Source organism: Chlamydotis macqueenii, chromosome 3 (assembly GCF_036417535.1).
Source record: "Chlamydotis macqueenii isolate bChlMac1 chromosome 3, bChlMac1.mat, whole genome shotgun sequence".
NCBI classification, from domain to species: Eukaryota; Metazoa; Chordata; class Aves; order Otidiformes; family Otididae; genus Chlamydotis; species Chlamydotis macqueenii.
Window position 1 is genome coordinate 116,966,258 of NC_141558.1, and position 20,194 is coordinate 116,986,451.

The 20,194-nt window shown below is 47.2% G+C and overlaps 1 protein-coding gene across 5 annotated transcripts in view; it reads left to right on the plus strand.

The window, feature by feature from the left end:
• Positions 1-20,194, plus strand: part of SLC8A1 (solute carrier family 8 member A1) — a 148,763-nt gene that overhangs the window by 21,554 nt on the left and 107,015 nt on the right. For all 5 annotated transcript variants that reach the window (XM_086743768.1, XM_086743770.1, XM_086743769.1 and 2 more), the window contains one exon: positions 5,594-7,429. In XM_086743768.1, coding sequence (XP_086599894.1) covers positions 5,631-7,429 — 1,799 coding nt within the window. In that variant the 5' untranslated portion in view covers positions 5,594-5,630. The remainder of the gene's footprint in view (positions 1-5,593; positions 7,430-20,194) is intronic.

Genomic DNA, 20,194 nt, shown 5'->3' on the forward strand with positions numbered 1-20,194 from the left:
TGTAGGAAGCTGGACCTAGGCTCTTGACTGATTTACTGATTGATAGTCAGAGACTTGTCAATTTGTTTGGGCTTTTTTTTTTCCCTACGGTTGTGTCTTTTCCCAATACAGGCTTTGCTCAAGCTGTCCTGCTGTGAAGCAGATTGCTGGTTTCAGTGAGGCACAGGTGTACAGGCTTCAGCATGGCCAGGAAGGTTTAGCAGGAGAGGAGAGGTTTGCTCATCCTCCAGAGATGGAGCAGTGAGTATGAGTCCCACCCATGGAGGTGAGCTGTGCAGTGCATTCCCCAGGGAAGGCTGGTTATTGCTTGCAGTAGACTCTTAGGTGCTACTTGCCTGCAAGAGAAACTGGGAAAGGGATGCTATGACTTGGAGACTTCAGGTCTGACCTTGTGGTACAAGCATAGGGCACGTAAATTGAAACAGCCATTTTTGCCGGGGAGGGAGGCACTTGATGGCTAGGAGACCCTGTCCTCTCACTTGGGGCCTTTTTGGGGGTTGCTGTCTTTTCACCAGGGACACTGGCAGGAGAGTGAGTAGCTGGTTTGCTTTGAGGCTCTATTTCTCTAGCTTGCAGGCTAGCTGTGCCTTGCTGGAGCTACTAGCTACTTCTTTGTCAAAGTTTTTGGCCCCTCTGGCTGAAGAGAGACCATCTCTCTCCTGTCCCTGATGCCAGCAAAGGGGGTCTTAAGCTGCCTTCCCTGTCCCCCTGCACCAGTGAAGTCTCACTAGGAAAAGCTTCTCTCTGTCCAGCTCTGACTATGAGATGGGAAAGGGCTGGCTGGGAGTCCCTGTGGTGTTGCAACATGTTCCTGGCCGTGTCGCCACAGCATGTCGGAAAGCAGCCGCTCTCTTGTGAAGAGCAAACCTCCTACTGCCTCCCAGCAAGCGATCAATCACCCTATGGGGAGAGGGTGCTGCTCCCACGCCCATACACCAGTGACATGGCTGTGGGGACACCCTCTCCCATAAGCTGGTGGTAAATTCAGAGTAATGGTGTTTATTATGAAGCTGATGTCACAGTGGGGTAGGCACCATTGGGTATCATCGGTGGTGGCTGTGATGGTGTGAACGCTGCTGTGTTACATCTGCTCTGTACAGGTTTTCTGTTGGATGCTGCGAAAAACATTCTCCGTGGAAAGTCACTCTCGTTGTGTGGCCACTCATTCCTCGTGAACGCAAGCCACTTCCTTCCTTGCCGAATCCTTCTTCTGTAGTGAAAGTGTCTGGGGTAACAATATTTCTCAGTAGTCTGAAAAATAATGGTGCTACCAGATTGTTGCAGATGATCATAAACCTGTGTATCATACAAAGGCGTAGGAAGGGTCTTACCGTGGATATTTCAAGGGCAAAGTGCCCAAATGGAGATGGGACTTTTGGGAGGCTGCTGCAAAGGAAAAGCTGCAAATTGTTGAAACGGAAAGCAGCTTTCAGGCTCACCTTGCATGTAGCAACCAGCGAGCCTGAAGGAGTGTTGCTGCTGGAGAAAGGTCAGAGCAGAGTCTAAAAGGCAGTTTTCTCCCCATCTGGCAGCTCCTGAGCTGTGGGGCTGAAGCACAAGCTGGCAGCAGGAGCTCTCTCTTACCAATTTGTAAAACCCAGAGCTCCCATGTCTAGTAGGGAGGCAAATATCTCTGCAACCCTGCCCAGCACTGCTGTGGTAAATCTGACCCGAGAGGTGTTGAGGGAGTGACGCCGAGGCCATGAGCACCACGGCAGGCGAGGTTTGCCGGGGCTGCTAGCCTGGCATGCTGTGAATCAGCTACTGCATTTGCTTTTATTGTTGATGGCCAGGATGGGAAATGCAATTGAGACACCTTAATGAAAAGCTAACAAAGTTGGGTTTGGAGGGAGGGCTGGCATTCTGGTAGCCTTGCTTCTCGTTAGAGAATCATGTGAATGATATGTCTGGGAATATTCCTACCACTGCGCCTGCAGCAGTGTGCTGACCATGGGCTGAGACCCTGTGCAAATGCTGAGTAAGAGGGTCTCTGGGGACCACGCTGTTTATTTTGGATTGTATGAATAAAGAAATGCTGCTAATTTTATAGCAGCTGCTTCTCAGAAATATTTTGAGTGTCAGGCTCTGATTGTGTGTGTGTGTAACCAGCGTATTGTGGCCAGCTGTATTCTAGCCCTCCATAATTCCTGAGTCTGGTGTTAATAATGCTCATTGTGAATTGGTTCAAGTAGGAAAGCTGGTGAAAGTATGTGCATCTTGCTTGATTACTGCACCACAAAATGCTGGAGAAAGTCCAACATAGAATTGGGGGATGCTGCTGCCGCTCAAAGAAGGGTCCTGGCACATTGCCAAGGCCAGTGGGTTTTTCTTCCAAAGCTCCAACCTTTCCCCACCCATCTGAACTCTCCAGAAAAGTTCCATGTTTCTTATCTACTACCATCTGAGGGAAACATGTTGTTTGTACATGGAGAGCTGGATGGGAAGGCCAGAAACATGGATTGCTCAGGTGCAAGCCTCTAAGACTTTTTTCCTCCTGTTTAATGTAATATGGGTCTTGAAAGAAAAAAAAAAACACAAACAAATCCAACAACAAACCAAAACCAACTTATATTAGAATGTTTGAAATGGAAGCATGTGGCAAATAAAATTAAAGTTACTTATTTATCTGATTTAGTGGGTGTCTGTCTTCTGGCTGAGACTTCTAGTGCTCAAATCCTTTTGAGACTGCAGAGTTGGTCCAAAGTGTGATGGGACTCTCCTGTTCTTTATGACCTAAATCAGTGACCCAAAGCATAATATTTTCTCTAGAACCATCTGTTTCCTCTTCTTGCCAAGGGGATTTCACAATGCCTGGTTGCTTTGAATAATTGTATGTGTGCAAGTATATGACTTGCCACAGGGAGAAAATTAACTGAACACAGGCAGGTGGATGCTCCTGAGTTTTCTGTTGAAACTACTACCCTTTAGAAAGAGACAGTGAAGAACCATGCAGCTGAGTAATATTTTAAGCCCACACTAAAATTTTTTTTTAAACCTACATATTTAAAAAAAACCCAAAACTACACTTAGGAGCTATCTGAGATAAACAGAGTAGATATCAAGTCAGCCTGTGTTTTCACAGCCCCTTTATCAAATGTCTCTGAGACTTGGTTTGGAGCAGCATGAAACACAGGAGTACAGATGTTGGGTGACAAATTCATGCTCTGGCTAAACTTCAGTGACCATGAACACACATCTGTTTCAACTTAGCTATCCGCCAAATGGCCTGCGAAAAGATGCTCTTCCTTACAAACATCGTGTTTTCAATTTTTTACTTTGGATTTGTAAGTGGTGGCTACAGCCTGCATTCTGGGAAGCAGAATGTACGCAGGGACTGTGATCAGGGGACCTTCTGACTGCAGCAGTAAGAGCTTTTTTTGTAGCATTACCAGGATTTCCAGCACAAACAACTCCTTTCTTTTAAATCTGTCTTTATATACGAGACTTGCTTTTTCTTGTTCATCTTATCTATTCTTATCACTCAGCTCTCTGACTTGATCACGTCCTGCTCTGTGTATCGTTTTCTTTTCTTAATTAGAAAATTGGGAAGGGAGAGGGGAGGCAGACCAACAGTTCCTGGTGAGGAAATGCCATTTATGTAAAACTGTATCAATAAATTCCCAGTATTATTCTTCCAGCCCAATAATCCTACTACAGCATCCTTAAATAAAAGCAAGTGGAGAAGAAGACTTTGGTTCCTCATTACAATATATCTTTGTGGAGCAGATCTCGTAATGTGGGTGCAGGATGATACCCATTGCTTCCTCCAGCCAGTCCTTCACTTGCACACAGCCTTGTCCCTGTGTAATATGCCCCTGCCCTCATGAGGAGCAGGGATTTCTGTGTCATGGGGGATAAGGAGATTGGTGGTGGTGACCAGATGCTTTTTTTCAAGGAGGCGTTTTATGTCCCTGTTCAGGATGGTAAACACGTCTCCCCAGGATCACCTGCCTGGCTGTACTTTGCAGTCAGCAATGCAGCATGTGTAGCCTGCTGTGTGGCTGTAGAGCCAGCCTGATTCCCAGCTGTGCTGTGAAACAAACCCTCTTTCAGGAGGAAGAGGGGAGGTATGCTTAGCCATCCTAGTTGTCTCACATTCGCTATGACTGGGCCCAGGTGATAGCTGGGATGCTGTCACTGGGTGCAGCCTTTAGTGTGGATGGGTTGGTGTGTGTCTGCCAGCCCATGCAGCTGTGGGGCGGGCAGACCTGGCCTTGTGTTTACTGCAGACCAGGCAAATGGTGAACAGTAGGGTGAGACCTGCCAGGCATTGTGGAGGATGGACTTTGGGAGGTGTTGACTGGATCTCCTGCTTGTGTCCTGTCTCTGATATGGGCCCAGGAACACCATCCTTCTGAGGTGTGGGTTTTTATGAGCAAAACCAGTTCAACATTTTGTATCCTCCAGCAAACTAAAGGTATTGACATATTCATTTTCCTCTCTTCATAGAAACATTTTTGAGTACCATGTGATTAAATTAACTTGGAATAGAGAAGCGTAGTATGGCAAAGGCTCTCCTTGAGGAGAAAATGTAGCTTTAATAACTAGGAATCTGGCTTTTATTGACGAGTAAAATTGAGAATGTAACACTGATCATGCTCGGGATTTTGCACTAAGCATCTCTATGTACTTAAAGGCAGCTGTTCTTTTGGTTTATGCACTGTTAACTAACTGCAAACCTCTTTAAAAGCTCCTCTACACTGCTGGAAAATCCTGAGGCAGGATAAGGGCAAGTACTGCTGTCATGCCTGATGACTGATATTGTAAATGGAGTGAGAAAGGCCCTTGAAGGGGAAGCCGTCAAAGCTGACCTAGTGGGAAAAGAGTGTAGGGACAGGTTTCCTCTCAAAGCATGCCAAGAGAGGCAGGCTTGGATGCATATGGGGCTCTTTCCAGTTTTGGGAAGGTGCAAAGTGATGCACTGTGGAAGGATTGGCTCCAAAATCATTAATTAAAGACTGCCCTTCTGGTGCACCTTATGACCAAGTTACTGTTAAGACTAAGGTTTTGCCAGGGCTTGAGCTCACTTCATAGAGATTTCTGATGTAGAGTAGATGCTCGGGAAGACTGTGAGTAAGAAAAGGCTGTGAAATACATAGCTTACAGCGATTAAAAATGGCAAGTATTTCTTAAAAATGGTAGGGGGATAGTAGATTTCCCTGTCTGTTCCTGCTCTTACCCTGAACGCCAGTGGGTGAGTGCACTGTAATTTTGAAAGGGGAAACACTTCTGCCAGCTGCGAAGCAGAATGATGGGCTTTAATTAGATGAGAAACAAGAAAATGCAATTGAATAAATAGGCTTTCAGCGAAGAAAAAGAAAGTGGCATTTAAACATCATAGTAGCTAAAGCGGGTAGGTGCTTGCCCTCTGATAGCATCTGAATCCATCCTAGTTCAGATAACTGAAGTAGGTGATCTGTACATGGAAAACTACAGTAATCATAACACAAATGGACTCACTAGATGGATCTTCTTGAGTAACAGGATAACTTGATTATATGTTTGGGAAAGATGGGAAATAAACAGGATATAGAAGAAAATCTATTCTTTCTAGTCGGCCTCACTTAATGTATCTTTCCTTTGGTCTCTGCAGGTTGAGGAGGTCTGGGACCTGTTTGGTGCAAGCGACCATGTCGCGAGCCACTCACCCACCCACCTTCCCAGTGAGCTTCCAATTCCTGAGCATTGTGCTGGTGTTGCTCTTCCATGCAGACGGCATACATGCAGAAAACCCCAGTGAATTGCCTGTGAATGACACCGAGGAGTGCACTGGCTCATACATCTGCAAAAAGGGTGTGATTTTACCAATATGGGAACCCCAAGACCCCTCATTTGGTGACAAAATTGCTCGGGCAACAGTGTATTTTGTAGCCATGGTGTACATGTTCCTGGGAGTATCTATCATAGCTGACCGCTTCATGTCCTCCATTGAAGTCATTACATCACAAGAGCGGGAAATAACCATCAAGAAGCCCAATGGTGAGACCAGCAAAACCACAGTGAGGATCTGGAACGAAACCGTTTCCAACCTCACACTGATGGCCTTGGGCTCATCTGCCCCCGAGATCCTCCTATCTGTTATTGAAGTGTGTGGCCATGGCTTCACAGCAGGGGACTTGGGGCCAAGCACAATTGTGGGGAGCGCTGCATTTAACATGTTTGTCATCATTGCGATCTGTGTTTACGTTGTTCCAGATGGAGAGATAAGGAAGATCAAGCACTTGCGAGTGTTTTTTGTTACAGCGGCCTGGAGCATCTTTGCCTACACTTGGCTTTACATTATTTTATCTGTGTCTTCTCCTGGGATTGTGGAGGTTTGGGAAGGCTTGCTCACCTTCTTCTTCTTCCCCATTTGTGTGGTGTTTGCCTGGATAGCTGACAGGAGGCTTTTATTTTACAAGTACGTCTACAAGAAATACCGAGCTGGCAAGCAGAGAGGCATGATCATTGAGCATGAGGGTGACCGACCCTCCTCCAAAGCTGATATTGAGATGGATGGAAAGGTTGCTAATTCTCATGTGGAGAACTTTTTGGATGGGACACTGGTGTTGGAGGTGGATGAGAAAGACCAGGATGATGAGGAAGCCAGGAGGGAAATGGCTCGGATCCTGAAGGAGCTGAAACAAAAGCACCCCGACAAGGAAATTGAACAGCTTATAGAGTTGGCCAACTATCAGGTTCTGAGCCAGCAGCAGAAGAGCAGGGCCTTTTACCGCATTCAGGCCACTCGGCTCATGACCGGAGCAGGCAACATCTTGAAGAGACATGCTGCAGACCAGGCCCGCAAAGCTGTCAGCATGCATGAGGTCAACAGTGAGGTGGCAGAAAATGATCCCATCAGCAAGCTCTACTTTGAGCAGGGTACCTACCAGTGTCTGGAGAACTGTGGCACTGTCGCCCTGACCATCATTCGCCGGGGAGGCGATTTGACCAACACGGTGTACGTTGACTTCCGGACAGAGGATGGAACAGCCAATGCCGGCTCTGACTACGAGTTCACTGAAGGGACAGTGGTCTTCAAGCCTGGAGAGACCCAGAAGGAAATCCGTGTTGGCATAATCGATGATGACATATTTGAGGAGGACGAGAACTTCCTGGTCCATCTCAGCAATGTTCGTGTGAGCACTGAGGCCTCAGATGAGGGCATTCTTGAGGCCAGTCGTGTTTCAACTCTTGCCTGCCTGGGATCACCATCTACTGCCACTGTTACCATCTTTGATGATGACCATGCTGGCATCTTCACCTTTGAGGAACCAGTAACACACGTCAGTGAAAGTGTGGGGACCATGGAAGTTAAAGTGTTGCGAACCTCAGGTGCACGAGGAAATGTTATTGTGCCCTACAAAACCATTGAAGGCTCGGCCAAAGGTGGAGGAGAGGACTTTGAAGACACTTGCGGGGAGCTGGAGTTCCAGAATGATGAGATAGTGTAAGTGAAGGTTTTATTTGTTACTTACTGTCTCTGTTTCTCCTGAAATTAAATGCACATGGCTCCCAGAGGTGCACTGGAGGTGTTTGGGTGCCAGCGCATTGCAGTAAGCGATGAATGGCGCTATGTGCTTTGGGGAGCCTGAAATGCTGCATTTCTACTTTGCTAACAGACCAGAGAGTGATGCCTGCATTCATGAAGGGCACTCCACCCTTCCAGCAGCAGGGAGGTAGGACTGGTTTGTGAATCCAGCCTCCCACACCGTAGCCATGCGCTGAGCAGATCTCTATAGTGTCCGCTCTACAGTGGAGTGGAAATCAAAACCGAACTTGCTGTTACCACCCAATCACAAGGACCTGTATTGCAAAGGACCTAAACTGAGTGTATGAATTGTGGTACCTACTTCCCCTTGCCTGTTGAGGGGGTCATCGGGGACTGGGCTACAGCCTGTTCCACTGATGCTCTGCTCAGGGCTTTGGTGAAGGTCACTTCACCTTCTCCTCTTCTAGAGGCTGCAGATCGGGGTCTTTGTCCAATGCATGTCCTGAAAAAGTATTGTCATGCAGAGGAGCCTCGTGGTTAAGATGTGACTGCAGCCACATTTGGCTACTTGCAAATAAAAAAGAGGCTGAAAGCTGTTGGAGGCTACTCCTGAGTGTTGCTGGATGGATGGTGGAAAAATTACTAGTGCTGTAGCCTTGTTTAGTATATTATGTGAAGAATACAAATTAGCCCAGTAAATCATGGTAGAAAACGTCTGTCCTTGGATATGTCATGAAGATATTTCCTTGCCCAGTTGGGGCTGTGGGAGGAGCAAGTATTGGGAGTTGTGTTGTTCCAGCCTCAGGCTCTTCCTACAGCGAAGTTTGTGTCTGTTGATCAGTCCCTGCTGGCAGTAGACTCTGTAGCACAAAACCACTGGGTAGAACTTGAAGCAGTCATTGATAAAAGGCACTGCTGTGTCAAGAGAGAGCTAATTGTTTGTTTAGGTGTTGCATATCATACAACTGTTTTCTTAGGAGCGGAGACAGACCCATGATGAGTACCGAGGGTGGATCTTATGTTCTGTCTGTTACTTGTATCTGCTCCGTGTGCACAGAGAGAATGAAATAAAGGGGGGAATCATGAAAATTCTTGAAGCAGAGGGAAAGAAAAAAGTGATTTGTAGTTCTCAGGCAGGATATTAGACCAGTTGAGGTTTTGACTTCTCAGGAAAAACTGAACAAGAACTTCACAACTCCAGCAATCTGGAGACCAGAACATGCATGTTGCTTGCACAAGGGTTGGGAGCACACAATATGCCATTGTTCCTGCTCCTGAATGATAGCTGTAGTAGAGAGAAATGCAGTTTTCTGCTTTTTTTTTTTCGTTTTGTGAGAAGCAGGGAGTTGTCTGCAGAGATGCAATGAACTAGGCTATAAGGATATCCCCCAAAGGCTCTTTACTTTTTAACCAGGTCACTCAGCACTAGTAAAACTGGGCTACTGGCAGGAAGACTTTGACATTTGATCTCAGTTCGCCGGGGATGTGACACGTTTACATGGCAAGCCAAACACATGGCCGCAGGCTCTGCAACTGTGCTCAGAGCGGCTTGGGCTTCCCCCTTGCCTTGAATCCATCACTCTTTCCAGGATCTCTGTGTTGTCCTTCATCACAGACAGGTAGTGTCACCTGCGTGTGTGCCACCTGTTGGTGCTCAGTCTGTGAGGTGGGGTTTTGCAGTGAGACGGCGGTGCCTTCTCCCCCATGTTGCGCTGGCACCCGCTGTGCTGTGCCTACTGTCTCTGCTAGTGGCCTTTCCTCCACTGACCTGTTCACTGCAGACCTTTGCCAACAGCCCGTTAATCAAGGGATGTGCTGGAAACAGGGTGACCGCATCCTGTCGGAGCTACTGCCTGGCCTTCTGGAGCATGCTGGTGTGCCCTTCTCATGGCAGCAAGCCTTCTCCTTCCTTTTCTCACTGGCTGTCAGCACATGCACAGCAAGAAAGAGATGGGGGAAACAGCTTTCTTAGAAACCTGAGTGTGTTTTTCTGTACAGATGGCAGGGCATTGCCATCATATCCCTATTGCCTTTAAACTGTCTCTCCCTGGAATCGCAGGGAGGGATGGCACGTGGGAAGCACCACCTTAGGAGTTTGCAGCCTGGCACAGATGAGGGCTTGGGAGTGAGGTGGGACCAGGTGGTGACTGCAGGACTGTGTGTTGACCAAGGGGCTTGCTCCATTCAGATGGGAGAAGGATGAAACTGATTATACAAATTGCGATCTCTTCCTGTGCCTGAAAGGCAGCAGGTATTAGTCTAAAACTGCTTAGTCCATGTTCTTAGCTGCTACAGTTCATGTTCAGGCGTTGGATGGTATCATCTGACTTGCAGAAGGTTTTCTACAGATTTGTGTTTGCCTGGGCACAAGTTTAGGACAGCCCCGCAGCACAAGGGCGATGTGATCCTGAAGATGAGGTGCTGCTTACAGGCATCTTCCCTTGGAAGAATTTGCTCTAATGGGAAAAAAAAAAGAAGATGTGCTTAGCAGAGTGTGTGGATTCTAGAGCTAAAGCCTGTTTGCTATGTCATTGCTTGTTAGTGCTGTGCTTCAGCTAAATCATAGCTATGCAGAACGGTGCAATTCCCCAGAACATTTCAGTCAATAAGGTTCTAAAACTTCAGATTTTCCCATTCTCTGGTGGCCAAGAGATTACTTTGTTGCCCTTTCTAATGACAAAGGTGGGGCAGTGCAGGGGGACATGAGGATGAAAGAAAACTGTGTGCAAGCCTCTGTTATTAGAGGACTGGCTTGCTGGTAGGTCCCTGTAAAATTAGAAAGCGCTGAGAGGGCCCTGATCTTCTGGAGACCTTCCTCTGGTTCCCAAAAGGCCCAATTATGTAACATGTTTGTTTGCAGCATCGAGAGACTTTCTCATTTTGCAATCTGTTGGTGTCCCCTTCTCCAGAAGGGGAAATAGCTGTGTAGCTGCTGAAGCCATTTAAACAAAGATCACATTCCGATACTACCAAAAAAAAAGATGTATAATGGAGAAGATATTGGTCTTCCTATGGAACATTTTGTCCCAGCACTGCCTGGTAGCCTCCTGGAGTGATGCTTTTCTGCTCCTTGCTCCTGAAGCACAGCTCATGCATTCAATGGGTGCATGTTGGCAAGTGAAAGAAACAGCATTTAAATGTGTTTGCAAAGGGGTTAGCTGGGTTTGCACCACAGATTGTTCCCAGCTGTGTGGGAAAGACTTGGGTCTCAGGAAAGTCAGCCTCAGTGATGCTGCACAGGTACCTGGGGCTCTGAGACACAGGCGTGCTAAGGGTGCTATGATTTAAAGTGCAGGAGAGAGGCTTCCCTCTGTGGCCATCCTCAGCAAGGCAACTCCAGCCCTGTCTTCCATCTCCATAAATGATTAAAGCTTTCTTAATGAGAACATGGAGAAGTGTGTAGTTGTAGGCTCTTCCTGCCCACCCATCTACCACAGCTGTGGTTCGTCTACCCAGTGTATTTTTATCTCCTGATGGAATGCCAAATAATTGAAAAGAAGTCCAGCCTCCTGTCTTAGAGGAGGAAGCAATCCTTCCCCCAGCTGATGTGATCTCTTCTCCTTGTCCTCTTGAAATGTCAGGAGGGGTACCTCTTCCAGATGTGACTGCAAAGCTATGCGAAAACTGTGTGTTTTCATGTTAAAAAAACAGTAGTTTTTCTAGTGATAACATTGCAACTAGAGATCCAGATGTCTGCACCCACACCCTCTAAAATAAGAGTTTTTACTGCATTAATAAGTCAGTGAGGAAGATGGCACACACAACTATATGGATGACTGATTAAACTGGTATTTCACCTATGCAGTTACACTTGTGAGTGCATGGAGGATTTTAGATTTTATGTCAATGGATCTTGCTGTTCATAATATATAGTTTAGCTATTTTTATAAAAGGTGTCTGCTGCAGGTTTAGGAAGTAACCCATTGAATTTGACTTGTCCAAGCCAGCTTTGGCATTTCTCTGGAAGCATAAATCTAGAAGCCAAATGCTAAGAGTGACACAAACATCAGCTAAATCTTCTGATATTTTAGGGAAGGTGTCCCCAGAGACCACATAGCCTCGCTCCCGAGGGCCCTTTAAGAATGTCAATGTCAATAAATATGGATTGGGGAGGGGGGGGGGGGCAGGGAGAACCAAGTGGTACTGCTTTTTTAAGTTCCTCTTTTCTGTTCCAAAATAAATTGGGTGAGATATTTCTAAAGAAACAGGAAAAATAAAATCCTGACTCAGCCCATGGACCTCTCTAGCTCAGTTTTGCATCTGTGGCCTGCAGCTTCAGAGAAAAAAATGAAACCTTCAGTGTGGCCAGCCTTGCAGTAGGTCACAGTCAAAGAGCAGAGAGTCTTCTGATGTGGCAGCAAGACCACTGTAAGCCAGGCTGAAGGTGAAGCAAGCAAACATTCCCCTCTTCACGTTTCATTGTTGAACACATTATCTCTCTCTTTGTCCATCCCACTTTGTTTGCCAGGTCAGTGTGCATCCCCTCCCTCACAAGCCCTGGCTTGCGCAGGGTTAATGTCTGGAGGCATGGTGGGAGATAATTGAAACAGACCAAACAAAGATTAAACTCTTATTCGGCCTGCTTCCAGCCCCCAGCTTGGGTTTTAAAGCATGCTTTCCCCTCGCCACTGGCAGTCTCTCCCGGCCCAGTGGGACTTGCAGGCAGTTCAAACATAGCCACCCGGATTCAGGGTTTGGGTCCTTGGCAGGAGCATCCAGTGCCCAGTGTCCATCTTATGGGAGGTGGCCCTGGCCGTGGCCCATGGCAGGGAGCTGAGCATGTGTTTCGCACCAGACTGGGTCTTGGCATGGGGGCTTGTTGCCCTTTCCAGCGGAGTTTGGGGGAGAATAAATTCCCTGGAGCTGAAATGTGTCATTGCTTTGGGTCCTGAAGGACAAAAGCCAATCGTCCCCTCTTGAGGGGGGAAGATACAGCTATAACAGGGTGAGCTGTTTTTTCTTTTTCTCCTCTTTGTTCACACAATGTTTAGTCTTTCCTGAACACTCCTAAAATGTTAGCCTTAACATCTCCCAGGTTGCACTGGACAGCCCCCACATTTCTCTTAGGAGGCAGCAAGGAAATGAGGCCGCTTGTGGTGTTCACAGACTTTCCCCTTTCTCCTGCACCCACGCGCCTGCAGATGCTTGCTGTTGTCCTGTGCGCACTTGTCTCACAAATGCAGTTCGTCACCTGGTGTGCAATACACCAATCTCACACACAGAGCCGAGATACCAATTTATTTTGAAATTGCTCAAAGTCGGGCGCTAAGTGGATTTCCACAAAGGGAGCGCACCACACAAAGGAATTACAGCATATTTAACATTTTACATAATTAGTAAAAACCTGCCTAAATTTATGCTCATTGGTTAGTAATTACCATTCTATCTGTTATTGGTCAGCTGTATTTGAATTAGCCTAGCTTGCTATGTAAATTGGCACACATGCTCCTTACGGGTGGGGGGGCAAGTTTTTTTGGTCCTGAATTGAGACAGTGGTCACAATCTCCCCCTGCCACCTTTACCTTTCCCCCAGTTACTGCAGATTCTCGCTGACTTTGTTCTCCTTGGATAACCACCAAGCTTTCTATGCCTTCTGGGGCAGGATGTTTCCTTTTTGTCAGTCTTTCAGTTCTTCTTCAAGGGTATAGTTGCTAGTAGGATATGCCTGCTAACTTTACAAACTTTGTAACTGTACAAAAGGGTATGTCTTGTAACTATACCAACTTTGTAACTGTACAAAGTAACTTTCCTAGCTCAAGCCAGATTCTGTCTCACAAGATATCCAATTGTCCTTGCTTAATGGAAAATTTCATAAAAGCTGTTGTATATCACACTGACTGGGCACCGAGTGACACTGGCATGGTGTGTACTGAAAAAATCATTCCCAAGTGCCATGTCAGGTCTCGCGCCTGCAAAGCACATACTCGCAACCATATGGCCTGACCTGGTCCTCTCCTCCCCAGGGTATGGCCAGGAGGTGTGCTCCTCTGCCATGTCGTCATGGTGTTGTGGGACAAGACCTGCCCGCAGCTTGCTTGGGGAGGGTGAGCACAGCATGCAGTCCGTGCTGTTTGCCCAAATAAGTCATGAAATCTAGGAACTTGATTTGATTATGTCCCCTGTGGAGGGGATTAGGTGATGAGGTTGTGTTACTGGATGAAGCAAGTTGTGCCTGCACATCACTGAGGGGAGTGGGGGGGAGAAGGGTGAGGACAAGAGTGGTTAGCTTTCGCTGAAGAACTGACATAGTTTTTGTCCTTGAAAAACCAATGTTTCCTTATTTGTAATGAACTGTTGTTGGCAATTTACTGCTGCCAGCTGCATCTCTGTGGTTGATTAAGGGAGCTTGGATCTTAAATATGTAATAACTCTCTGAAAGCCATTGAGAGGCAGTTATTAGCTTCATCAGGGCCTGTGTACACATCCACTGTGTTCCTTTATGAAAAGGCTACCTATTAAATGCATTGTAGCAATTTATAAAACAGAGGATCTAGGCTTGTTTTAAGGAATTAAAGCAGCAACTCTAGCAAAGTTTGTTGGTGTGGGAAAGACTTCTCTTGGAGTGAAGCGCTACTCTGCAGCTCCTTGCTGGGGAGATGAGAGTGGGGGATAGAAGAAGCCCTGTCGCCCTTTGCAGACTCTCTTATTTCTCTGGCATGTGCTTGAGCACTGCTGGCAGCAGCATTAGCACCAGCTGTGATGCACAGGTCTTGTCCACAGAGCAGAGATCTGTCCCTTTCCCTCCTGTGCACATGGGATCCTGTACTGTGGCAAATCCTTGAGCAGGAAGAGGTAAATAGTTGGTACACAGGAGCTCGATGCAAATTCTGGGTTCAAGTTGTGCATCTGCCTCGGGGATAGGCTTCTTTCCTCTGCTACTTTGCCCCCAGGTTTGACTTCGGTCGATGGCACTCAGTAGCTTTCGTCGAGCAGCGGGGCTGCATTTGTGGGCTTAGCAGAGAGTGACAACAAAAAGCAGACAGCTGACCACAGCCGGCATCCAAGCATCTGTACAGATGGGCAGAGAAACATCTGCTGTCTTCCAAAGCCGAACAGAGAGGAGAAGCTGGACCTGGCAGACAACTGGCTGAGTCAGAAACAGACCCTCCCTGGGGGGAGAGGCTAAGCCCGGAGGCATAATCTCACGTGCTGCGGGTGGATGGAGTGCTATCGGCCAGACTGGAGGATGTGATGTCGCTCTGCCCTTGGCAGGCAAGCAGACCAGAGGTGATACACAATCTTCCACGTCTGGGTCTGCCTTGTATGTGTCCTTACTGGCTTTGCTCACACCAAAATTGCGTGTTAACTAGCAGAACGTGCACATCGCCGCCATGCAAGGGGAAAGACACCTGTGCTGTCCGTTGTCTCTACTCCTTCCCCTACTCTCCAGTACCATAGAACAACTGTGTTAGCTTAACCTTCGCAATCTGGTCTTGTTGAACCACCTCTATTTCTACAGTACTCTCAGATGATGAGCTTTGATTAAAAGTTAGTCTTTCACAGCTACAGTGTTTGTGACGGCCAGGTGTATTGCCTAGCTGCCCTGATATTGGTGGGTTTGTTCTCTGCTTTGCAGTCTCAAGCATGGTTGGAGTTAAGGTCAGCCCTCTCCAAGTCATAAATGCCATTTAGACTGAGGACATCTTGGGAGATATCAAAACTCTACTAATAATGTTTCTGACACTGACACTGGAGGTGTTGCGCTGGTTTCCAAGAAAGGCAATGCTGGATCTTGGTGACAACAAATAATAACGACATTCTCTGTTTTAAAAATATCTTAGCGTAAGGGAGAAAATATTCCCACTGCTGTGCAAGTAAGAGGATGACCGGCATGTGCCTCCACCATCCAGCCCCTATATGGTTCCATTTCCATAGTGTCTGGACTCCCTGCTACACAATCAAAGTAACAATCAAATGTGTCTGGCAATGAGAAACAAAGCAATAACAAAGAACGGGGGCACAGGCTGGACCCCAGTGAACTGGGTGCTGGAAGGAGAGAGATGGAGCTGATGGCATACGCCTGCCCTATCAGAGCAAAGTCCTTTCCAGGGGAAGGTTCTCTGAGTGCAGATGCTCTCAGATGGCTGAGGACAGGGATGGAGATGGGCTGAGTGGAGTCCAGTGCAGAGATACTACCTCTGGGTTTTTCTAGAAGTGGTTTAAATTTTATGACATTGTCGTCTGGAAGCTTCTTTGCTCTTTGGAGTACTTGAGTGATTCCTCTGGTTATTTGCTCCTGTTACAGCACTGGTGTGTGGTACTCCCACATTATGCTATTTTGGGGTCATGCGATGTGACTCTAAATTAACTGCAGGCCCAATACGCCCTGAGGAGAGCCTTGTCCCAGAGGCCAGGTGCACCGTCACCAGGTGACAAAGCTGTTGTCTCACTGACTGAGACATGAGAAGGACATGAAGTTTCTTACTGGGTCCAGAACAAAACAAAACAAAACAAAAGGTTTATTTGTTCTGAGTCCTTTTCCAAACTCTGTTGCATGCTTCCAGGGAATGAAATAATAGTTATGCATTGGGCCTTTGCAAACCATTTGGACTAGAAATATATCGATCTGTTAAAGCACTCAACAGCCCCTCAAACTGTGAAGGCAGGCTCTGAGCTTTACAGTGCTGATGGCTCAGCCCCTCAGCCTGTGCAGGCGTTGCCCCTGCCTGCCCCTTCTCCCCGCGCTTGCCCTCCCATCTCGGTGCTGCTCATGTGGCCTTGGCTCTGCCGTCCTCTGACCCACAACATTACCCGTGCAGCCTGAGTGGTCCTTTCACCAGCGCTATGACAGACGACTTACTCTGGCATGCCTTGAGATATGGGCAAGAAGCACTCCTGCCTGGAGACTGCGGACGTTGTGCTCTGAGGAGCCATGTGTCCTCGACTGCAGCCCTCCTCTCCCTCCCGGCAACACCGTTCTGCAGCCCAGGCTGTGCTGCCTTAATACTGCACAGCTCTCACATGAGTACGCAGCCCTGTCACAGCATATGAGGCAGGAAAAAAAAAGTCTGTTCTGCAGGGAGTCTGGAATAAATAGAGCTGCGATGAGCCGGGGAGAGGTGCACGGGTTTCATTGAGAAAGGGAGGCTGGATCTGAGATGAAACCTATTGCTTTGGCTCGAGCAGGTGGGGACTAGGTTTTACCTGGCACCAGAGTCTGCACAGGGCTTCGTACTTGCTTAGTTCAGATTTGCATTCACACTTTAGGTTTGGTTATTGAAATTTATTTTCCTCTTCTGCAACTGGATATGTGATCGGACTAAGGGGGATAAGGTATCACTCTTACATAGGGTAAAAATAATATAAACAAAGTCAGTATTAATGCCCCAAGCACAAATGATCCTACCACAGGGGAAAAAGGAGGGAAGTGTTACAGGAGATTTACTTGACTCATGAGCTCTCCAGTGACCTGGAACTCAGAAAGAATCACGCGAAAACCTGAAAATGGGTCAGTTTGGTAGAGGGGATTGTAACAGAGCAGTGTGGGAGTGTTGGGTCAGAGTCAGGCCGAGTATAAACTGGATGAGAATTAGAGGGAAAGGAGATGTCCTGTTGATGTCTTAACAGTGCAGAAAAGAAGGGGAAGAGAGCTGAACAACAGATTCCACCAAGAAGCAGGTCCCTGTGCGGACATCTGTGTTTATGAGGCCTGCAGGTGTCAGACAGATATGGTGCCCTCAGACCCAGCGAGCACACCGAAATCCAGCCTCATGTTGTTAGGGGAATGCCTGTGGGGCTCTTAGAGCTGCTAGCAGTCCCCCTGGAAGGCTTCCTGTGCAATAGGTGAGATCTGCGGCAAGCTCAGGAGCTGCCTTCAAAAGCAACTCAGCCAGATTAGGTCTGCTTCTGTACCTAAAAGAGCAGAGAATAAATCAACATGTTATTTGTAAGTACCTCAAAGATAACGAGGAGATGAATAACATCCAGCATATATTTGTCAAGAACAAATCTTATCAAGCCAACCTAATTTCCTTTTATCTCAGCGTTTTGGGTAAGGGAGAAGCAGTGGTTGTCATATCACTCAGCTTCAGTAGGGCTTTTAATGTTGCCTGGTTCAGTACTGTTGTAAGGAAGCACTGGCTAAATGGGCCACTGAGGTGATGGGGTCAAACCTGTCTGGAAAGAGAAACGTGGCATTGATTGGGGGTGAAGAGGTGTTCAGCAGGTGCTCGTCCTGAACTGGATCTTATTGGGCATGGAAAAGAGGTGTTTTGTGTTTAATCTTGCAGATAGAAAGAGTGAAGAGGCTGGAAGCATTATCAAAGGTAGGATGGGGATTTACAGAGATGGGCTGGCAAATAGCCTGAGCAGAAGCAAGGTAAAGTGCTTGTGCAAGAATAGTCCCAAGCACAAATTCAAGTGGGAGGGGACTGACTGAATCAGGGGGTGCCATTATGACCCAGCAGCCAAATCAGAGTTCGCGTCATGCTCTTGCAATGAATGAGACAGACGTCATCCTGAAGATATTCACAAGGAGTGCAGCCATACTTAGGCTCTCTCTGCCCAGCTGTGTCCAACTCTGAGCACTCTACTCCAGAAGAAATTGGGAAGAGTCCAACGGAAAGCACAGAAAATGACTGGTGGTATGAGAAATGTGACCCAAGGTGAGAGACTGCGAGAACTGGAGCTGTTTAATTTAGAAAGACAGAGGCATAGGAAAGGTCTGAGCCTTGAGTTGTATAAAGAGCAGTAACATATTCTCAGTGTCTGCGTGTTGAAGAAGGAACAGAGGTAATTCAGGTTAGACAGGAGGGAAAATTTCCTCCTAGTACAGATGGGTCCACTCAGGAGTAGCTTGAAGGAGTGGGTGACCTCTTGCCAACAGCAGAGGACAGCTTAGAGACACTGTTCAAAAATTTACTGCAGATATCAGGTGTATTGTCTCTTTTACAACAGGATTGAGTCAGATGAGACCTTGGGAACTCTTCCTCTCCTGTTGTTATGTGCTAGCCAGGCAAAAGTGTTCACCATGTGAGTTGCACTTCAGCCAGGTGGCCTCTGTCCTGTGTGGTCTTCTGCCACAAATGTGTAGTGGGGTAACATGCAAAGCAACCTACAGATGGAGCAGAAAGACAAAATGTGTGCACACACATGCAACCTTCAGAGCTTCCCTGTGGCCACCCAATCTGGGCTCTTTGCTCACAATGGATATCTGGGACAGGGCTAGTGCTCGCCTGCGGTCTGTCTCCTTTGCTAATAATTAGATGCAATCCAAGCTTCCCTGCAGGAGAGCCCTGTCCCCATGGGGGAAGAAGCAAGGCTGCACAGATTAAGGAAGCTAATTAGAGGGGAAGAGCGCATTGGTACTAAAGCCCCAACAGTAAACGTTGAAATCTAGATAAGGGAGCAGTATTTAATTATATACAATTAAAACACTGCATCTCAGTCCCCTGAGAACTGACAGTCTTGGAAAGCCCTCACAAAGGTGCTAATGAACGGAACTTAAGGGAGTCGTGGGCTAGGGGCTGTGCTTATTAAGATTCACCTGGGAAACACACCTGAAGAGAAGAGCTAGGAAAATTCCCTTGGACCACCGACTCCTTATTTCTGTGTGGTGTCCTCGCTCTTTGAGAGCAGATAATAGGAACCCAAAGCTCTGGCATTGAAAGGGAGATTGCTCTGCTTTTCCATGCAGCTGGGCACAGCCAATTGCACACACCTGCGCAAGGAGAGGCTATCTTGAAAACGTAGGGGAAATTGGAGAGGGTTGTACATATGTGACCAGAAAAAGAGAAACAGTCTTTGTGCTCTTCTCTCCCAGTGTGCAGGAGACAAGCCTCCTGCCCCTGTGCCTGCCAGCCAGAGGCTTCCTGGAATCTCCAGGGAGCACCATGGCGATGCTCCCCTTTGCTCCATAATCCTGCAAAGTTATCTTAGGTTATTTTCCCACAAGTTTTTTCTAGCCACTGAAGCAGCTACTTCCCCTCTCTGCTCCTTTGCCACAGCACGTATATAGCCCCTGACTTCTGATCCTTTAGCTTGCCCTCTCCAAGCTAGGAGGGCAGTTTAATTTCCCTGTAAAGTGCCTGCCTTATGTTCAAACATTCATTGTTGCACTCTGCAAACTGAGCCAGCAAGCTTTGTGGACTGCAGCAGTAGCTTTTTTCCCACAGCAGCTTCTGGGTGTTAATGTAGTAAAACCACGATGAGGGAAAGCTTGAATGGATTCATATAATCTGGCAGAGTAGAACCGCAGAACCAGCCTGAAGTTTTCCAAAATTCCTCTTCCTCAGCAACTTCAAACCCTAAAGGAAGGCTTTAGTTCAGCCTTGAGTGGCAAAGGAGCTAGTACCTGGTTTAATTTGTAAATATGAAGTGTCAGAGGGCTTCTACCTCCTGAAGGCAGTAACTTTGAAAAGGACAAGCAGATGGCTAGAGCTCCTTTTCCTGCATCCTTGTCTCCTGGTATTCCTCTTTTGCCTGGTCTTTACCCTCACTTTCTTATAGGTCCACATGCAGAACCCATGAGTCACATCTGTGATGTTGTCACAGACAGCTTCCCTGGTGATTCAGCTGCTTAAAATGTTACAAGACCTGAAAGTGATACTGATGCCATTGAGGTTCATTTTATTTGCCTATGCCTTTCTGGTGATGTTTTCCTCTGCCATGACAAGAGCTAAAGCCTCAGGTCATTCTTCACTTCTTGTGTTTTAGGTGAAAATTAAATTTCTTGTTGAATCCAGAGCTCCAAGAGTTGGGGTTTTAAGAAAAACGCTGACTAGC